Source organism: Mustela lutreola, chromosome 1 (assembly GCF_030435805.1).
Source record: "Mustela lutreola isolate mMusLut2 chromosome 1, mMusLut2.pri, whole genome shotgun sequence".
Taxonomy (NCBI): Eukaryota; Metazoa; Chordata; class Mammalia; order Carnivora; family Mustelidae; genus Mustela; species Mustela lutreola.
In genome coordinates this window covers 103,655,557-103,672,239 of record NC_081290.1, presented here as the reverse complement: position 1 = coordinate 103,672,239, position 16,683 = coordinate 103,655,557, and the positions used below count along the sequence as shown (strand labels likewise).

Genomic DNA, 16,683 nt, shown 5'->3' with positions numbered 1-16,683 from the left:
TTTCCCTATTTCAAGTTACTCCCCTTTAAACTCTCATCCTAAGTTCTCTCATTTGGCTCAAGCCTTATATAAAACTGTGCTTAAAAACTCCAGAGCCTTCCCATTTTATTCCCTACATCTTTTTGGATCATTTTAGTCTCTACTAATAACACAGAGGTTAGTGTCCCAGCTACAGATTGGAAGGTCTAGGAAAACCTTGTACTGTAAAATCTGACTGCCTGTCAAATATCCAAAATGGGATAGTGTTGCAAAGAAACAGTCTGTTAGTTTCCCATATAAGGAATATAACTTGCTTTCCCATGGAATGTCTACAGATCTGCTCTTTTCTACACGTCGCAGAATGTGACACAGTAAATAGTTCTCATTTTTCCTCCAGTTTTGCAAGTTGAATGCTCTTCTAATGTTTTATATTAAAACAAAGGGCCAAAAATCTTGCGGAGTTTCAAAGATGAATGCTTTGTGCCTATGCTTATATTCTGAAATTTTTACTACACAACATTTTTACTTGTTTTTCACAACAGCTTCAAATAATGGTAACAAAAAATACAGTATTTTCAAACTTACTATAAATTTTGATTTTAGGATATTTAAAATGAGTGGTTCTTTAAAATGGTTAGATAATAAAGAAAAATCTCCCAAATGCAGATATATGGAGTCCATTAAATTTATCAGAACTGGGCGCCTGGGTGGCTCAGTGGGTTAAGGCCTCTGCCTTCGGCTCAGGTCATGATCCCAGAATCCTGGGATAGAGTCCCGCATTGGGCTCTCTGCTCTGCAGAGAGCCTGCTTCCTCCTCTCTCTCTGCCTGCCTCTCTGCCTACTTGCGATCTCTGTTTGTCAAATAAATAAATAAAATCTTAAAAAAAAAATTATTAGAACTACCTGAAACCTCTCAGTACTTCACCAAAAAAGTCACTGACACAAACTATTTTCTAGCCTAAAAGTAATATATTTGCTCCTTCTCATTTTCTGAAATTAGAAAAAAATTGATTTCATCTGAAAAATTTAATGACTATTTTAAAAAGTATTTTTACTTGGTTTATATAATGTTCAAAATAACCTATTATACTTTTTCTGGTTTCCCCCACTAGAATCAAATTTATACATGTAGGCTCTTCAAGAACCAAAAACCATACCTTCTTCTTTACTTCCCTTATTTGGTGATGATGACACCTGAAAGATAAAAGCAGAGAAGAGACCCTCGTTATGAGTATCTGGATGTGGATACCACATCCACAATTGTTTTTTGTTTTTTCATGAAACTATAGAACAAACTAGAACCTGAGAAAAGTAAGTACTCCTCTTTGCCTTTAATTATCATTGCTTCTTTTGGATAAACAAACCACAGACTTTGAGTCAAATAACAAAAGCATGCTTAAAAATATTTTTTTCATTAACCCACGGGATACTGAGAATGCAAAGAGGACAGGGAGGTTTTCTTTCCGTTGCCTCCCTGGCTGAGGACTAGAAGACAAAAATCCAACACACACCCTACACACACACACACACACACACACACACACACACACACACAATTTATTTAGCTGCCATCTAGAGCATTTAAATTAATTTTTCTGTTTATTTCCATGACTGGGCCAAGATATTTAGAACAAATGTAGTATAATCTGTGACAGACAAGTTTGAAAGAAAGGCTTTTCTGAGATATCAGGGTTTTTTTTCCTAATTAAAAACAATACATTTTTTAGTTTTTTTTTTTTTTTTTAACTTTTAATTTAGAGATCCCTCATCCATGGAGAGGAATGCACAAAGCCCAAGAATAAACATCTACTAATCACCACCCAAGTTGAGAAATGGAACAGGCCAGGCCCTTCCCCAGTCATAATGTTTTCTCTCCTCAGGAAACCACTACCTTGATTTTATGACACATATGAGATTCAAACTGATTAATCAACTTTTAATTCTCTCATTTTGCTTGCCCACAATAGGAAAGATCTGCTTCCAACCTTTGAGGTCTGGTGCAAAGGTACAAAATGGAAGACTGCATACCATACATGTGAATACTTAAGAGTTATAAACCAAGCTAAGAAAAGTGATGAGTGGAGTTTAGAGTAAGGTCCATCTTCCTATCTTGAGAAATGTACTTTTGTAATGACTTGGAAGCCCTCGTTTAGCATTCTAGACACCCGAGACGGCCTGAATACAGCCAAGTAAGGAAAAAAGGCACATGGCTCTCATCCTGCAGCACTTAGGTCCCATCCGCAGGCTCGAGCTCCAGCCCATATATCTATGTACTCCCTACCTCTGAAGAGCCTCCCAGTGGTCCCTGAAGAAGTAACAGTGAGCACACCATTCACAAAGGAATGAGCATGGACTTGGGGAGATGCCCTTAAGACCCTGGAAACACACCTGCAGCTATTTGGACAAAGAATACCAGGATTCTGAGTAGCTAGAGAGAGGGTGGTATGGAATCGGGGGCTTGGCTCCTGATGAAGGCACAGCTTTGGTCCTTTGGTCTTGCCTTGGGAGGATGGATATAACTGATGAAGGCCAAAGCAAAGTAGGGCCTTCCTTGCTTAGGTCCAAGGGCAGTACTGAGTAAGAACAAGTAAGCAGGAAGAAAAACTTAAAATTTCAACATTAAAATAGTCCCTGTGACAGTTAATGTGTCAACTTGGAGGGTGTTCGTAGTTGAGATTAACATTTTAATAGGCTTTACTCTCAGAAAAGCAGACTGCCCTCCATAATGTGGGTGGGCCTCAACCAACCAGGTGAAAGCACACACAAAAAGACCAGCCTCTCCAAGCAAGAGGAGATTTTCCAGCAAACTGCCTTTGGACTTCATCTGCAGCCCTGGCTTCCCTCTGTCTCTAGCTCCTGACCTATTTAGCAGAATCTGGACTCACTAAGCCTCCATGATCACTGTTTACATATATCTATACATCCTACTGTTTCTTTGGAGAACCCTAAAATATTCCTCTGAATCATAAACAGTTTAAAGTTATTTTTCTTTCTATTCTTTAAGAAAAAGGCTAATCAAATATACTTTCTGTTCTGTCACAGAAACATGATGTAACAATGTAAATAAAGCAAGCTCTGTATGAATTCTATGTAAAACATCTTTGAAATTCCCAAGTACTTCAAAACAAGAAAAAATTCTATTCAGCTTCCTAGCACAGAGAAAATGCTTAATGATGATTGATTTGGAGTAAGATGGAACTTAAGCAAACCTGGGTGTGAAAGTAACATCATAGTATAAAAATTATACTCATTGAGAGTAGGCCTCTGGCATCTGATGGCCGTTTAACCACACAGAGAACAAGACAGAGTAAATTATTTATTCTTTGAAATTGGTATGCTCTTTCAATTGTGCAAAACATTTATAACAAAGTTTGTTGGAAAGTTAGCTGTTCAGAGTTCCTGTTTAAAATGAGCAGCTGCTTCTTGCTGGAGCTGCCAAACATTTCAGAGGAAAGAAACATATAGTATACAGGCATACATCAAAGAGACTGTGACTTTGGTTCTGCCACTGCCATAATGCAAATATTGCAATAAAGTGAGTCAAATGAATTTTTTATTTCCTAAAGGCTACGAATGCACTCTAGTCTGTTAAGTGTTAAAGCGTTATATCTAAAATAACAATGTACACACCTTAATATAAAAATTATTGCTAAAAAATGCTAACCATCACCTGAGTCTTTTTTTCTAAGCAGTAGGTCTCAAACAGTAGGCTTAAAATATTCCGTAAACCATGTTGTAAACAGATGTGCTGCCATACAGGCTTTGCTGTTCCATTTACAGAGCACAGACAGAGTAAAGGTAGCAGAATTCTTGAGTCCAAGGATTTGCTGCATGGCAATGAAGTCACCAGCTACATGAGCCCCTGACAAGCTGGCTTGTCCTTTGAAGCTTTGGAAGCCAAGCACTGACTTCTCCTCTCTAGCTTTGAAAGTTGTAGACAGTATCTTCTTCCAACAGAAGGCTGTTTCATCTACACTGAAAATCCACTGCTTGGTGTTGCCGCTCATTGATTATCTTAGCTAGACTTTCTGCTGACTTGTTGCAGCTCCTTCTCCATTAGCACCTGCTGCTTCACCTTGAACTTCTGTGTTATGGAGACAGCTTCTTTCCTAAAACCACATGAACCAGCCTCTGCTGGCTTCCAGCTCCTCTTCTGCAGCTTCCTCACCTCTCTCCGCCTTCACAGAACTGAGAAAAGTTAGGGCTTTGCTCTGGATTAGGCTTTGGCTTAAGGGAATGCTGTGGCTGGTTTTGAGCTGTCCATACCACTCAAACTTGGATATCCCTAGCAGCAGTAAGACTGTTTTGTTTTCTTATCAGTTGGGTGTTCACTGCAGTAGTCAAGAACTTTTCTTTGCATTCACAGTCTGGCTCATTTTATGAAGCGCCCTAGGATTTGGTCCCACCCCGGCTTTCAACATGTGCCTTCTCCATGAAGGCTCTCAGTTGTTTTTAGCTTTTGATTTAAAATGAAAGACATGGGACTCTTTCTTACCTGAACACTCAGAGGCCACTGTAAGGTTATTAACTGGCCTAATCAATATTTTGTGTCTCAGGCAATAGGAAAGCCTCTCTGAGCCAGATGGGGAACAGCCAGACAGTGAAACAGTCAGAACACATAATGTCTGTCCACTACGTTCACTGTCTTTTATGAGTGTGGTTTGTGGCAGCCCAAAACAATTACAACAGTAACATCAAAGCTCCCTGATCACAGATCACCATAACAAATATGGTAATAAAAAAGTTTGAAATATTGTGAGAATTACCAAAACATGACAGAAACACAAAGTGAGCAAATGCTTTTAGAAAAGTGGCATAGAGCCAACAGACTTGCTTAACAGTTACCACAAACCTCAGTATGTATATAGTGCAGCATCTGTGAGGCACAACAAAGTGAACAGCAATAAAATGAGGTATGCCTGTATAAAATAGGGTAACTAAGCAACTTCTCATTAACCTAAAAAGTATAAAATGACAGAAATGAAAAACTACTCTAGCTGAAACATTTATCATAACATTTCATTTAAAAAATAATTCTCAGGGGTACCTGGGGGATTCAGTCTGTTAAGCATCTGCCTTTGGCTCAGGTCATGATCCCAGGGTCCTGGGATGGAGTCCCACATTGGGCTCTCTGCTCAGTAAGGAGCTGCTTCTCCCTCTCCCTCTGCCCCTCCCCACCCACTGCTCATGCTATCTCCCCCTCTGCCTCTCCCTCTCAAATAAATAAAATCTTAATTTTTTTTTCCAGAATGTTATTTCTTCATTTTTTTCTTCTAAGATTATTTTTATTTTTAACTAATTTCCACACTCAACATGGGGCTCAAACTCTCAACCCCAAGATCAAGAGTCATGTGCTCAGGGCACCTGGGTGACTCAGTCCTGAAGCATCTGCCTTTGGCTCAGGTCATGATCCCAGGATCCTGCAATCCAGACCTGCATCAGGCTCCCTACTCAGCGGGGAGCCTGCACCTCCCTCTCCCACTCCCCCTGCTTGTATTCCCTCTCTCGCTGTCAAATAGATGAATAAAATCTTTACCAAAAAAACAAAAACCAGTCATGTGCTCTACCAACTGAGCCAGCCAGATACCTCCTTATTTCTCCAATCTTAAAATATATTTCTTGGTTAGAATATATCCAGTATGTAAAAAGCCTTATAAAAAAGAAAACAAACATCACCAATAAGTCGAACCTGCAGAGATAAGAACTCATGGTCTGGAGGTCTTTTTTTTTTTTTTTTTTTAAACATTTCTCCATATTATGCCAAATGAGAATGCCAAAAGAATGCCAAAGAGAAACCAACATTTAAATCTATAAACAACAAAGGGTTCATGAGACACATCTGCTCTTCAGTTCTTCACCTACAGTCAATGGCTTCCTGATTCTGAAGTAACAGCAAACCATACCTGCTTATAAAACGTGGAAGAACTAAGAGCAGCACAGAGCACCGAGAAGTGACCCAATCCCAACTCTGTCAGGAGTCACCACCACGACGTTTTCATGGCAAGAAACAAAGAAACCATCTCAGTTACTTACTGGGAAAAACTGGGCACCCTTGAATCAACTAATATAAATTCTCTGCAAAACAGTACTATTTTATACTCTTATTCTAAAAATGCTATCTTCTCTCCTTTTCCCACTCCAAAAATACTTCTCATGAATATTCATATTCATATTTTTCTTTCCAATTAATCTAGAGTTTGCATTACCAAAGTATTCCTCTTTCTTTTACCCACCAAAGAAAGCTTACTCTAGCCTCTGTCCCAATTCATAAAGTTCATAAGGCATTCGCTGTACATTAGTTTTACTTTTACATTTCTTTTCTGATTTTTGCTTTAGAAACCCAACAAAATACGACCAGTTCTTAGTTACCCACAGACAAAAATGTAGAATATTTTAGGTTATGTAAGTTTAATCTACTTCCTTTTCAATAATGTATATAATTGGCTAGAATCAAACAAAATGATTGACCTTATTTTCATTTATTCTATTCCCCTTTGAGTAGTGATGCAGAATGAGCTCTCAAGTCAAAAAGGAACATCTTGGGCACCTGGGTGGCTCAGTGGGTTAAAGCCTCTGCATTTGGCTCAGGTCATGGTCCCAGGGTCCTGGGATCAAGCCCCACATCAGGCTCTCTGCTTAGCTCTCTGCCTAATTGTGATCTCTGTCAAATAAATAAATAAAATTAAAAAAAAAAAAAAAGGAACATCTTTATGGTAATTCATTATTAAATTTTTAAAAAATGTCCTTTCTTGATAAATCAGGATCTGGTTCTAGTGCACTGTTCTCTAAGATTCAGCTGAAGAGTCCTGACATCAAACACAAAATCACTGTCCCAAATTTCATACAACACTGTGAATATCAATGCTTTACTAAAGAAATAAAGTCTACCAAATACAGTCAGTACATTTTTAATTAAAGTAGAAATTTCCCCCTTATTCTTCTCCTTCAACGCACTGCTCATGAACCTGTGAACTGTCATCATGGCTGTCTCTGAGCGCTGGGTGCTCCAGGTTTTCCTGAGGCTGCCAAGGGAAGGCATAAAGTCAGACTGCCGCTGCTGAGACTTCCCTAGGAGGTATTCTCTCCTCACAGTTCCAGAAGTTTCTAGTGCTTTCCAGCATTCCTGTGAGCTAAAGGTTCACAGTATCATGAGATTGGGTCCTTGAACTGAGCAGGAGTGTGCTTAACCTGGATCCTAAATTCTAGGAATTTTAATCCCTGTGGCTACCAGGCTGTGTAAGGCCTTAGGAAAGTCTGGGAATTTCTTTAGCAATGAGTGTGGTACTTCCTCAGTCCTGCATGCACTGAGTTTGTGTGCGCAACCTCACAAAGGTCAATTCTTTTTTCTTCCCCTCTAGTAAAATGACTACAGTCACCAAATACTAAAAAAACCCCACAAATTACCTAATTCAAACTTTCCCTAACTTCGCATGATGCCTAGAGGTTTTCCATTTCCTCAGAGAGCAGAATACAAGGAAAGTGCTTAAATAGAAGCATGTGGGAAAATTCTGGGGAAAAAATTCCCAGATGGGAAAAGTGGTTACGTATTAGAATAAGTTGTTATGTTGTGGAAACTAACTTCTTCTCTTTCCTCTTCCCTTTCTTCCTGTTTAAGTCTCTGAATATAGGATGGATTCTCACTGAATAATCTAAATTAGTCACAATGACTTTTCCAATCTCCAACAATGGGATGGGCTACCTCATGAAGGAGTGATATTCTCATCACCAGAAGTATTCAAGAAGCTGGAATAGAAGGGATTTTTTCCCCTCTGTGGTCAATTTAATTCAACAACATTAATGTCAATAGTGATGATAAAACCTAAGGTGTATTGAATACTTTCTAGCTGTTTCACATTTTACCTGGATTATATTATTCAGTGCTCTACAATAACTCTTACAAGGAAGATATTATTCTTAGCTCCATTTTATAAAGAAAGAAACCAGGCATAAATAAGTTAAATAATTTGCCTTAAGCTATGAATGAAAGACCTGATATTTGGACCTAGACAGTCTGACTCTGGAAAAAAAATTTTTTTTTACATAAAGAAACTCACTGGACTAACACTGACATAAAATAAATGGTGCACACTGTATTTATAGTATCGCTAAGTTTTGACAAATATACACACTCGTAATATCATTATCACAATCAAGATAATAAACATATTCACCACTATCCCCAATTTCCTCCTGTCTCTATAGAAGAAATTATGAAACCTTTCCTTGCTGGCTCTCCCTGAAACTTTCCGACCAATGATGTTTTGTGTTGCTATATGTGAACATTTGCCTTTCCTGAAATTTTATATAAATGGTATGATATAATATGTATGTCTGCCTTTTCTCACTCAATATATTTTTAAATGCAGCCATGTTATAGCATGTGTCAAACAGTCATTTCTTTTTATTGCTGAGCAGTATACCCACACTGAACACACAATCTGAATATACCGCAATTTATCCATTCATCTGTTGGTGGACATTTGGGTTGTTTTCACTTTGCCTATTACAAAGAAAGCTGAGATGAACACTGGTGTACAAGCCTTTGTACGGACATAAACTTCCATTTTTTTTGGATAAGTATCTAAAAGTGGAATGGCTAGATCATATGGTAGGTATATGCTTAACTTTTCAAGACAATGCCAAATTGTTTTTTTTCCACATTGGTTCTATCATTTTTCATTCCAACCAGCAGGCTATGGAACTACCAGTTCCTCCACATTCTTACCAACAATGACAAATCTTTTACATTTTTAGCTATTCTAAAAAGTGTGCATAAGCATGTCACTGTGGTTTTTAATTTATATTTCCTCAAAGACTAGTTAAATTGAGCATCATCTCACATGTCTTCATTACATCTGCTGTGGCACAGTGACCACCGAAGTATTTTGTGCATTTCCTTTGGGGGTGAAGGGATGTTTTATTTTCTTACTAACGAATTGTCAGAGTTTTTTTTTTTTTTTTAAAGATTTTATTTATTTATTTGACAGAGAGAAATCACAAGTAGATGGAGAGGCAGGCAGAGAGAGAGAGAGGGAAGCAGGCTCCCTGTCAAGCAGAGAGCCCGATGCGGGACTAGATCCCAGGACCCTGAGATCATGACCTGAGCCGAAGGCAGCAGCTTAACCCACTGAGCCACCCAGGCGCCCCTGTCAGAGTTCTTTATATATTCTAGTACAAGTCCCTTTGTCAGGGATATGATTTTCAAATATCTTCTTACTGAATGTGGCTATTCATTCTCTAAAGAGTATTTTTATAGAAATGTTTAATTTGGATGAAATTCAATTGATCATTTTTAAAATTAAGTTATGCTTTTAGTGCCATATCTAAAAAACTTTGCCCATCTAACCCATGGTCAAAATAGGGTTATAGTTTTATGTTTTAAGCTTTGGTCTAGGATACATGTTGGAAAATTATCATATATACTGTGCAAGGTTTGGAATGAAGCGAGGTTTCTTTGGTACCATATGGAATAATAACCAACTGTTCAAGTACTGCTTGTTTTAAAGATTATCACTTTGAAAATCAGTTGTCCACATATATGTAGGTCTATTTCTGGATTTGATTTCATTGGTTTGTCTAGTTTTACACCATTACTAAAGTATCTTGATTACTGTGGTTTTATAAAATGTCCCCAAATCAGGAGGTTACTATTCTAACTTCCTTCTTTATAAAGTCGCTTCGTTTATTCTAGGTCTCTATATACATGAGTTTGCTAATTTCTATAAAATGGTGTATTAGAATTTGATTGGCATTCCACTGAATCTATAGATCAATTTGATAACATCATTATCTGAGTCTTCCAACCTACAACCATGATATATTTACATTTACAAATAGATTAATTTAGTTCTCTGATTTCTGCTGGCAATGCTTTATAGTTTAAAGGCTCTTCCTATATATTTTTCAGATTTATCCCTAGGTGTTTCGCACTTTTGATGCCACTACAAATACCATATTTATTTTTAGTTTCCAACTGTTTACTGCTAGCCTATTAAAATGAACTTGTTTTTTTGTATTTTGATTCTGTATCTGCAACAAACGTTAAAATCACTTATTCTGGTAGCTTTCAGGTAGATTTTACTGAATATTCTACACAGACTTTCATGTATCTTCCTTTGTAAGATGAATGCCCTTTCCTATTCCTTCTTATTGCACTGGGTAGAACCTACAATGCTGAATAAGAGTAGAGAGAGCCAGCTCAGCCAAGCGTTGTGTTTATGGAAAGACTTTAAGTACACATTTAATTTGTTTATGCCTATTTCTTCTTCAGTGAACTCTGGTAATTTACATATCACAAGAAATCTGTCGATTTCATACAAGTTGTCAAATTTACTTTAATAAAGTTTTTCACAATATTTTCCTATTGTTCTACTAACAGCTGTAGAACCAGCAGTAAGTCACTTGATTGCTGATGCAAAAGATCTGTCTTCTTTCTTTCCTTTCCTGATCATTCTGGCTAAAGATGTAGCAATTTTATTGACCATTTCAAAAGAACTAGCTTTTGCTTTTACCAATTTTCTCTACTGTTTTCCTAGGTGTTCAAATTTTTAAAATTATTAATACTTCAAACATGCAGAAAATGCAGAGACTACTGTAGCACCTACCTAACTCCCTACACTTTTAAAAGAGTTAATCTTATTTCAGAAAGTTTACAACTGAAGTCTCTTTTCTCCCTACTCATCCGAAATAAAAATCATATTTATTTCCCTTCTCAAGTAATTTGTAACCACCATTCTAATGCTGGTGTTTACTGTTCTTATTTATGTTTCTAAAATGTGAACACTCTATCAGTTTGTACCCATAAAAATATATGGTACTGGGGTGCCTGGGGGGGCTCAGTGGGTTAAAGCCCCTGCCTTCAGCTCAGGAATAGAGCCCCGTATGGGGCTCTCTGCTCAGCAGGGAGCCTGCTTCCTCCTCTCTGCCTACTTGTGATCTCTATCTGTAAATAAATAAATAAAATCTTAAAAAATATATATATATGGTACTGCTTTGGGTGTTTTGCATACTATGCAGTATGTCTTGCTGCAAAAGCTTTTTCTGCCCCACACCGCACTTTCAGGTTTTATCCATGTAGAGTCGCATAGCTCTCATTTCCCTGTGGCATAACACTCCACCATATAAATATACCATAGTTTATTCCCGCAGCTCTTACCATAGACTTTTATTCAGTTTCCAGTTTTGCCATGTCTCATCACATAAACACACATATTAGTGCCTCTGTAGAATGTATACTTAGAAGAGCAATTTCAGAGTAGTGGATTATAAGTATCTTCAACTTTACTTATAATTACTTAATTGCTCTTCAAAGTAGTTGTACCAATTTACACTCCCATCAAACATATCAACAAGTATGAGAGGTCTCCTTTCCCCACTTGCTTAAAAACACCTGGAAAAATCAGACTTTCACACATTTGCAAACCTGGTAATTATGAATTTATATTGTGTCTGAGCTTGAGCTCACTGATTATTGGTGAGATACAGCAAATTTTCACGTTTACTGGCCATTGATAAGTATCCTTTTTCATGAACTGTCCATTTATATTGTTTGCCCATTTTTTTCCCTATTAGATTATCCTTTTCTTGCTGATCTGAATAAGCTGTTAAATCTTGCCATTTACATGCAAATATCTTCCCCCAATCAAAGGCTTGTGTTTTGACTCAGTTTATCATGTCTTGTACTGTTTACAGAGGTGTTTTTTTTTTTTTTAAACTTCACTTAAATTTATCAAATCTTTCTAGGTTATTCCGGGCCCTTTATACTCCATATAAATTTTAGGATCATCTTGTCAAGTTCAATTAAAAATTGTTACTTCATCTGTGTTTAGAAAGGTATTGACAAAAGCATATCATAGTATTCCCTTGATTATTTAAATATCTCCTATGCCCATATTTATATCTTTATTTTAATTCTTGATATTTTTATTTGTACTTTCTCTTTCATCATACTTCCTATAAGAGTTTTGTCTATAGTTTTATTCTTAAAAAAAGAAACCCAGCTTTTGTTTTTAATTGATCCTTGCCATTATTTTTTCTTTCTTTCTTTTTTTTTTTTAAGATTTTATTTATTTACTCGACAAAGAGAGAGAGAGATTACAAGCAGGCAGAGAGAGAGAGGGGGAAGCAGCTCCCTGCCGAGCAGAGAGCCAGATACGGGGCTCTATCTTAGGACCCTGAGATCATGACCCGAGCCGAAGGCAGAAGCTTAACCCACTGAGCCACCCAGGTGCCCCTCTTATGTTTTCTTTCATTAAACATTTGCTGTAGGGGTGCGTGGGTGGCTCAGCTGGTTAAGCGTTCAACTCTTGATCATTCTGACTAAAGATGTAGCAATTTTATTGGTCTCAGGGCCATGAGACTGAACAGTATGCCAGGCTCTATGTTGGGCATGGAACCTGCTTAAGATTCTCTCCTTCCCCAAACTAAAAAACAAACAAACAAAAAAATGGCTCTACTCTTTGTAATTTTCTTTTTTATGTTAAAAGATAAGAAAAAGAACAGAGTTCAGTATTTGACCTCTCTATTTTTATTTCTGCTATATCATTTTACTGCTTTCAAAAACTGTTTTTGCTGTATTGTGCAGGTTTTGACATATAGTGATTCAGCTGTCATTCAATTTTAAGTATTTAATGATTCCTTACATTTTTTTTTGAGGTATAACATATCCAGAAGTGTTGTTAGTTTCCAAACATATGGTTTGGGTTTTTTCTTTTAATGTTTTCATAAATGATTAGTAACTTCATTATATATAGACAAGAGAATGTTGTCTACATGACATTAACTCTGGCATTTTTTTTTTTTTTTTGCAACTCTTTTTGTGGATGAATACTCAATTTTTGGACATGTCCACATGTAGTAGAAAAAAACTATGCATTCTCTAATTTTATGTCTATTAGATTAACTTGTAAACTTCATTTCAATCAACTCATTCATATTTTCAAGAAATATTTACATCCAGTAAAGGATCCTCAAAGTAGCATCCTAAATCCCAGCAGTCAAATAAATTGCCATCAATAGCAGCTAATATTAGATCTGGAAGGCAAATCACATGATGTGTGCACATATATACACAAACGGTCTTTGTTCCCTATAAATGCTGAATCTTGCTCCTGGAAATAAAACTCCAATTTATAGTCACACCATCCTCAAAAATTGCCAAAGTCTCATATTTTTTTGGCTATAAACTTACCTAAAAGTTAAAAGAAAGACACAATATCTCCAAACATGAAATTGGGTGGTCCTGTGGCTGAACTATTACAGACGGTTAACTCCTGTTGCCAGAGACATAGGCTGTAGCCCAGACTCCCAGGGTAAAAGGGCAGTGTTCTCTGCCTCTGTGGGTCCCGTGTGTAGAGATCTGCACAAGTCTTGCTTTTGACACACAGCCTTGCCTTTCATGATGATAAATAATCAAACATCCATATTCATAAACAAATTCTCCTAATTCTTTTGATCATTTCGATTCTCCTTCTTCTTCAGATCTACTATCCTTTTTAAGATCTGACCTATGCATGACAAATCACTTCTGTAGCTACTTTCTGTTTTCTTTCTCAAATACTTCCAAATAATACTCATCAGGCTGTTGGCTTTTATTTTGTCTTGGTCATAATGACAATATTCTTCCTACTTGACCTGTACATATTGTCAGGTAATTGGTTAATGATTTTTTATCTCAGTGCTACTTAGACTTAATTGTGCTTTGATCAATACATATTCAGGAATATAAGCTTCCTGCAACAGTTCTATTAATTAATCCATGTCTTTTCTTTTTGTATTTGAAAGTATCCATTCGCCGAAGCAGTTAATTTATCCAAAAATCTCACCTAATCAACTCGTCCTGAGCATTCTATCAATATAGATCTTGTTGATTAAACTTGTTAGAATGTGTTCAGTCATTCTAATAAGCCCACTAATAAACTCTGAGGTTGTAATTTGATTCCACATAATCCCAGGATTGATGTGGTCAGAAAGTGAACAAGTCTGATAGGTAACTTCAATGTCTTAAGTTATTTTGAGTAACCAAAGGACAAACAAAAACTAATAACACTTTGACATCAATGCAATGCTCAGTATACAGCAAAACAGGGAGATCTGGGAATATAGACCAGAATACTTTTGATTCAAACATCTCAGTGTGGTTCTGAAAAAATGAAATGTCAAGTCAGAATACTCCAACTACAAAGAATTCTGTTATGACAAGTTAATAAAATTTTCCCAAGAAAGTAGTATCTAAGCTGGGTTCGAATCACTAGATGCTAAAAGATCAGTTCTCTGACTTACACATTTTTAATGCTGAAATCCCATATACAATATGCTCCATTAGAAGTAGTGAAGGTGGACTGATTTCTCTGCATTTGGATTTTCTGTGGTATTCTCAGTAAAAATTCAGTTTTAGCACCTTCTTCATTATGAAGCACAACAAAGCTACCATACCATGTAATTAAGCCTGGATGTTAGGGTTTCTGCTCTAATCTTATTACTCAGATCTACCTAAATCACATCCATAGCCTCCAATTGTTCTTTTTTCCAAGAGGATTATTTTCCTACTAACATGATAGGAGACAAATAAAAAACAGGATATAAGATAGAAACTTTAATCTTCTAGTTAATTTTAAGACAAGAATCTACTATACCTATTATTTATAAATCCCAAACTAAAAATCTTAATTTGAGAGAGAGACTACTTGGACAAAGATAAAAAGTTTTTTGTTTTCCTTTATTTTTCTCCTTAAGGAAGTAATTATAAATGTTGATGACAACTAAGTTCAGAATATAACCTACGTATATATACAAAACTGAAAACATGGGGAAAATAAACTGATACTGTACCCTGCATTACTAATAATGGCTTCCCTGATCTTCCCTACCTCCTATAATCTGTCTTCACCAATGCAGCCAGAGTGGTCTTGAAAAATCTAAGTCAATTCACATTACTCCTCCACTTAAAACTAGCTAGTGGTTCCATATCTCATTCAGAATAAGAAACAAATTTCTTTAGACAGTCTTTATAGACTATTTTACAAGGTCTTTCATAATAATTTGCCACAGCTTCCACATCCAGATCCAAACATTTCTGATCTTACCTCCTCCTATCTCCCCTAGTCTCCTTCTACTCTACTCATCACTGTGATACCTGGGGTATTTCTTGAAATGTCAGGAATCCTCTTGTATCACGGCCTTTCGGACTGCGGCCTGGGATGCTTTTCCTCCAGATGGCTACTTGGCTAATACTCTTACCTTCTACAAATCTTGACTCATGTCAGTCTTCTCCTAGTGAGGCTACCCCTAACCCCTTTTTAATAACTACAACTTTAATCCTACTCCTGGCACTTCATCCCCTCTGCCCTGCTCATTTTTCATACTAGCATTTATTGCACTCAGACACACTGCAGTTCATCCTTGAACAATAGGGGCTTGAACAAGTCCACTTGTAAGTGGATTTTTTTCAATAAATATAGTACAATACCATAAATGTATTTTCCATATGATTTTCTTAGTAACTCTCTTTTCCCTAGATTACTTTATTGTAATACAATATATAATTCATATAACATACAAAGCATGTGTTAACTATTTGTGTTATCAGTAAGGCTTCTGGTCAGTAGTAGGATGTTAGTAGTTAAGTTTTTGGGAATCAAAAGTTATACATGGATTTTCGACTATGCAGGGGAGTCAGCAACCCACACCCCCTGCATTGTTCAGGGTCAGCTATATATATTTTCCACGTATTTATTTATTATCCATTTCCCCAACTACAATGTTAACTATATAAGGACAGAGGTTTTTCTTGTCTTTTCTTTAATACTGCATCCCTAGTACCTAGAATCTTACCAAACCCAGCAGGTACTAATTCAACAGCTGGTGAATTAGTGGGGGAAGAAATTCAAAGCAGCCATAGTGCGAAAACACTTTTATTGTTCCTGAAGTAAAGATCTAAATTCACTAGCTTCAATCTCATAATCAGTTTAAGATTAAAAAGAAAAACTTAATTTATAAATGGGATTTCTAGCCTATGACAACTCCTGAACACACTTTATATAGCAACATTACCTGGTTATCTGAATATGAATTTTCTTATTTAGTGGTTTCCAAATCAAGCATTAATTTCCTAAAAAAATTCAGTTGCCTCCAGGCAGCCTTATCACTAAGATATATAAAAATCGAAGAATATCATTAGCTAGCAGGAAAGCTTGCTAGACAGCCCAACTAAATGGGGAAAAAAAAGGAGAAATAGTTTTCTTTCATTTTTCTTGAGCCAAAATGCACATGCACCAGCAGCCAATCATAATTTAGACACTGGATGGTAGGTTACTCATGGGAACAGGACAGTACCAGGAGAGTAAACGCATATAAACAATGAGTTGGTGATATTAAGAAAAGTAGCTTCATATGAAATAAGTGGTTAACGTACCTTATTTTTTAAATTTTTTTTGACAGAAGGAAAGAGAGAACATGAGTGGGGGGATGGGCAGAGGGAGAGAGAATCCTCAAGCAGACTCCCTGCTGAGCACAGCGCCACAACCAGGAGATCATGACCTGAGCTGAAGGCAAGAGTCAGACACTTAAACTGCCTGAGCCACCCAGGTGCCCCAATGTGGTTAATGTACTTCAGAAAACAGAATTTAAAAATTCAACTAAAAGATTTTCAATTCTCCAGATTAAAAAAGAATAGATTCTAATGTTGTTTTTTAACTATCCTTCTCA

At 36.7% G+C, this 16,683-nt stretch overlaps 1 protein-coding gene across 1 annotated transcript in view; it reads right to left on the bottom strand.

The window, feature by feature from the left end:
- The window catches only part of PPA2 (inorganic pyrophosphatase 2), an 87,754-nt gene that overhangs the window by 347 nt on the left and 70,724 nt on the right, over positions 1-16,683 (bottom strand). The window contains exon 11 of the mRNA XM_059171702.1: positions 1,137-1,173. Within this exon, the coding sequence (XP_059027685.1) occupies positions 1,137-1,173 (37 nt within the window). The remainder of the gene's footprint in view (positions 1-1,136; positions 1,174-16,683) is intronic.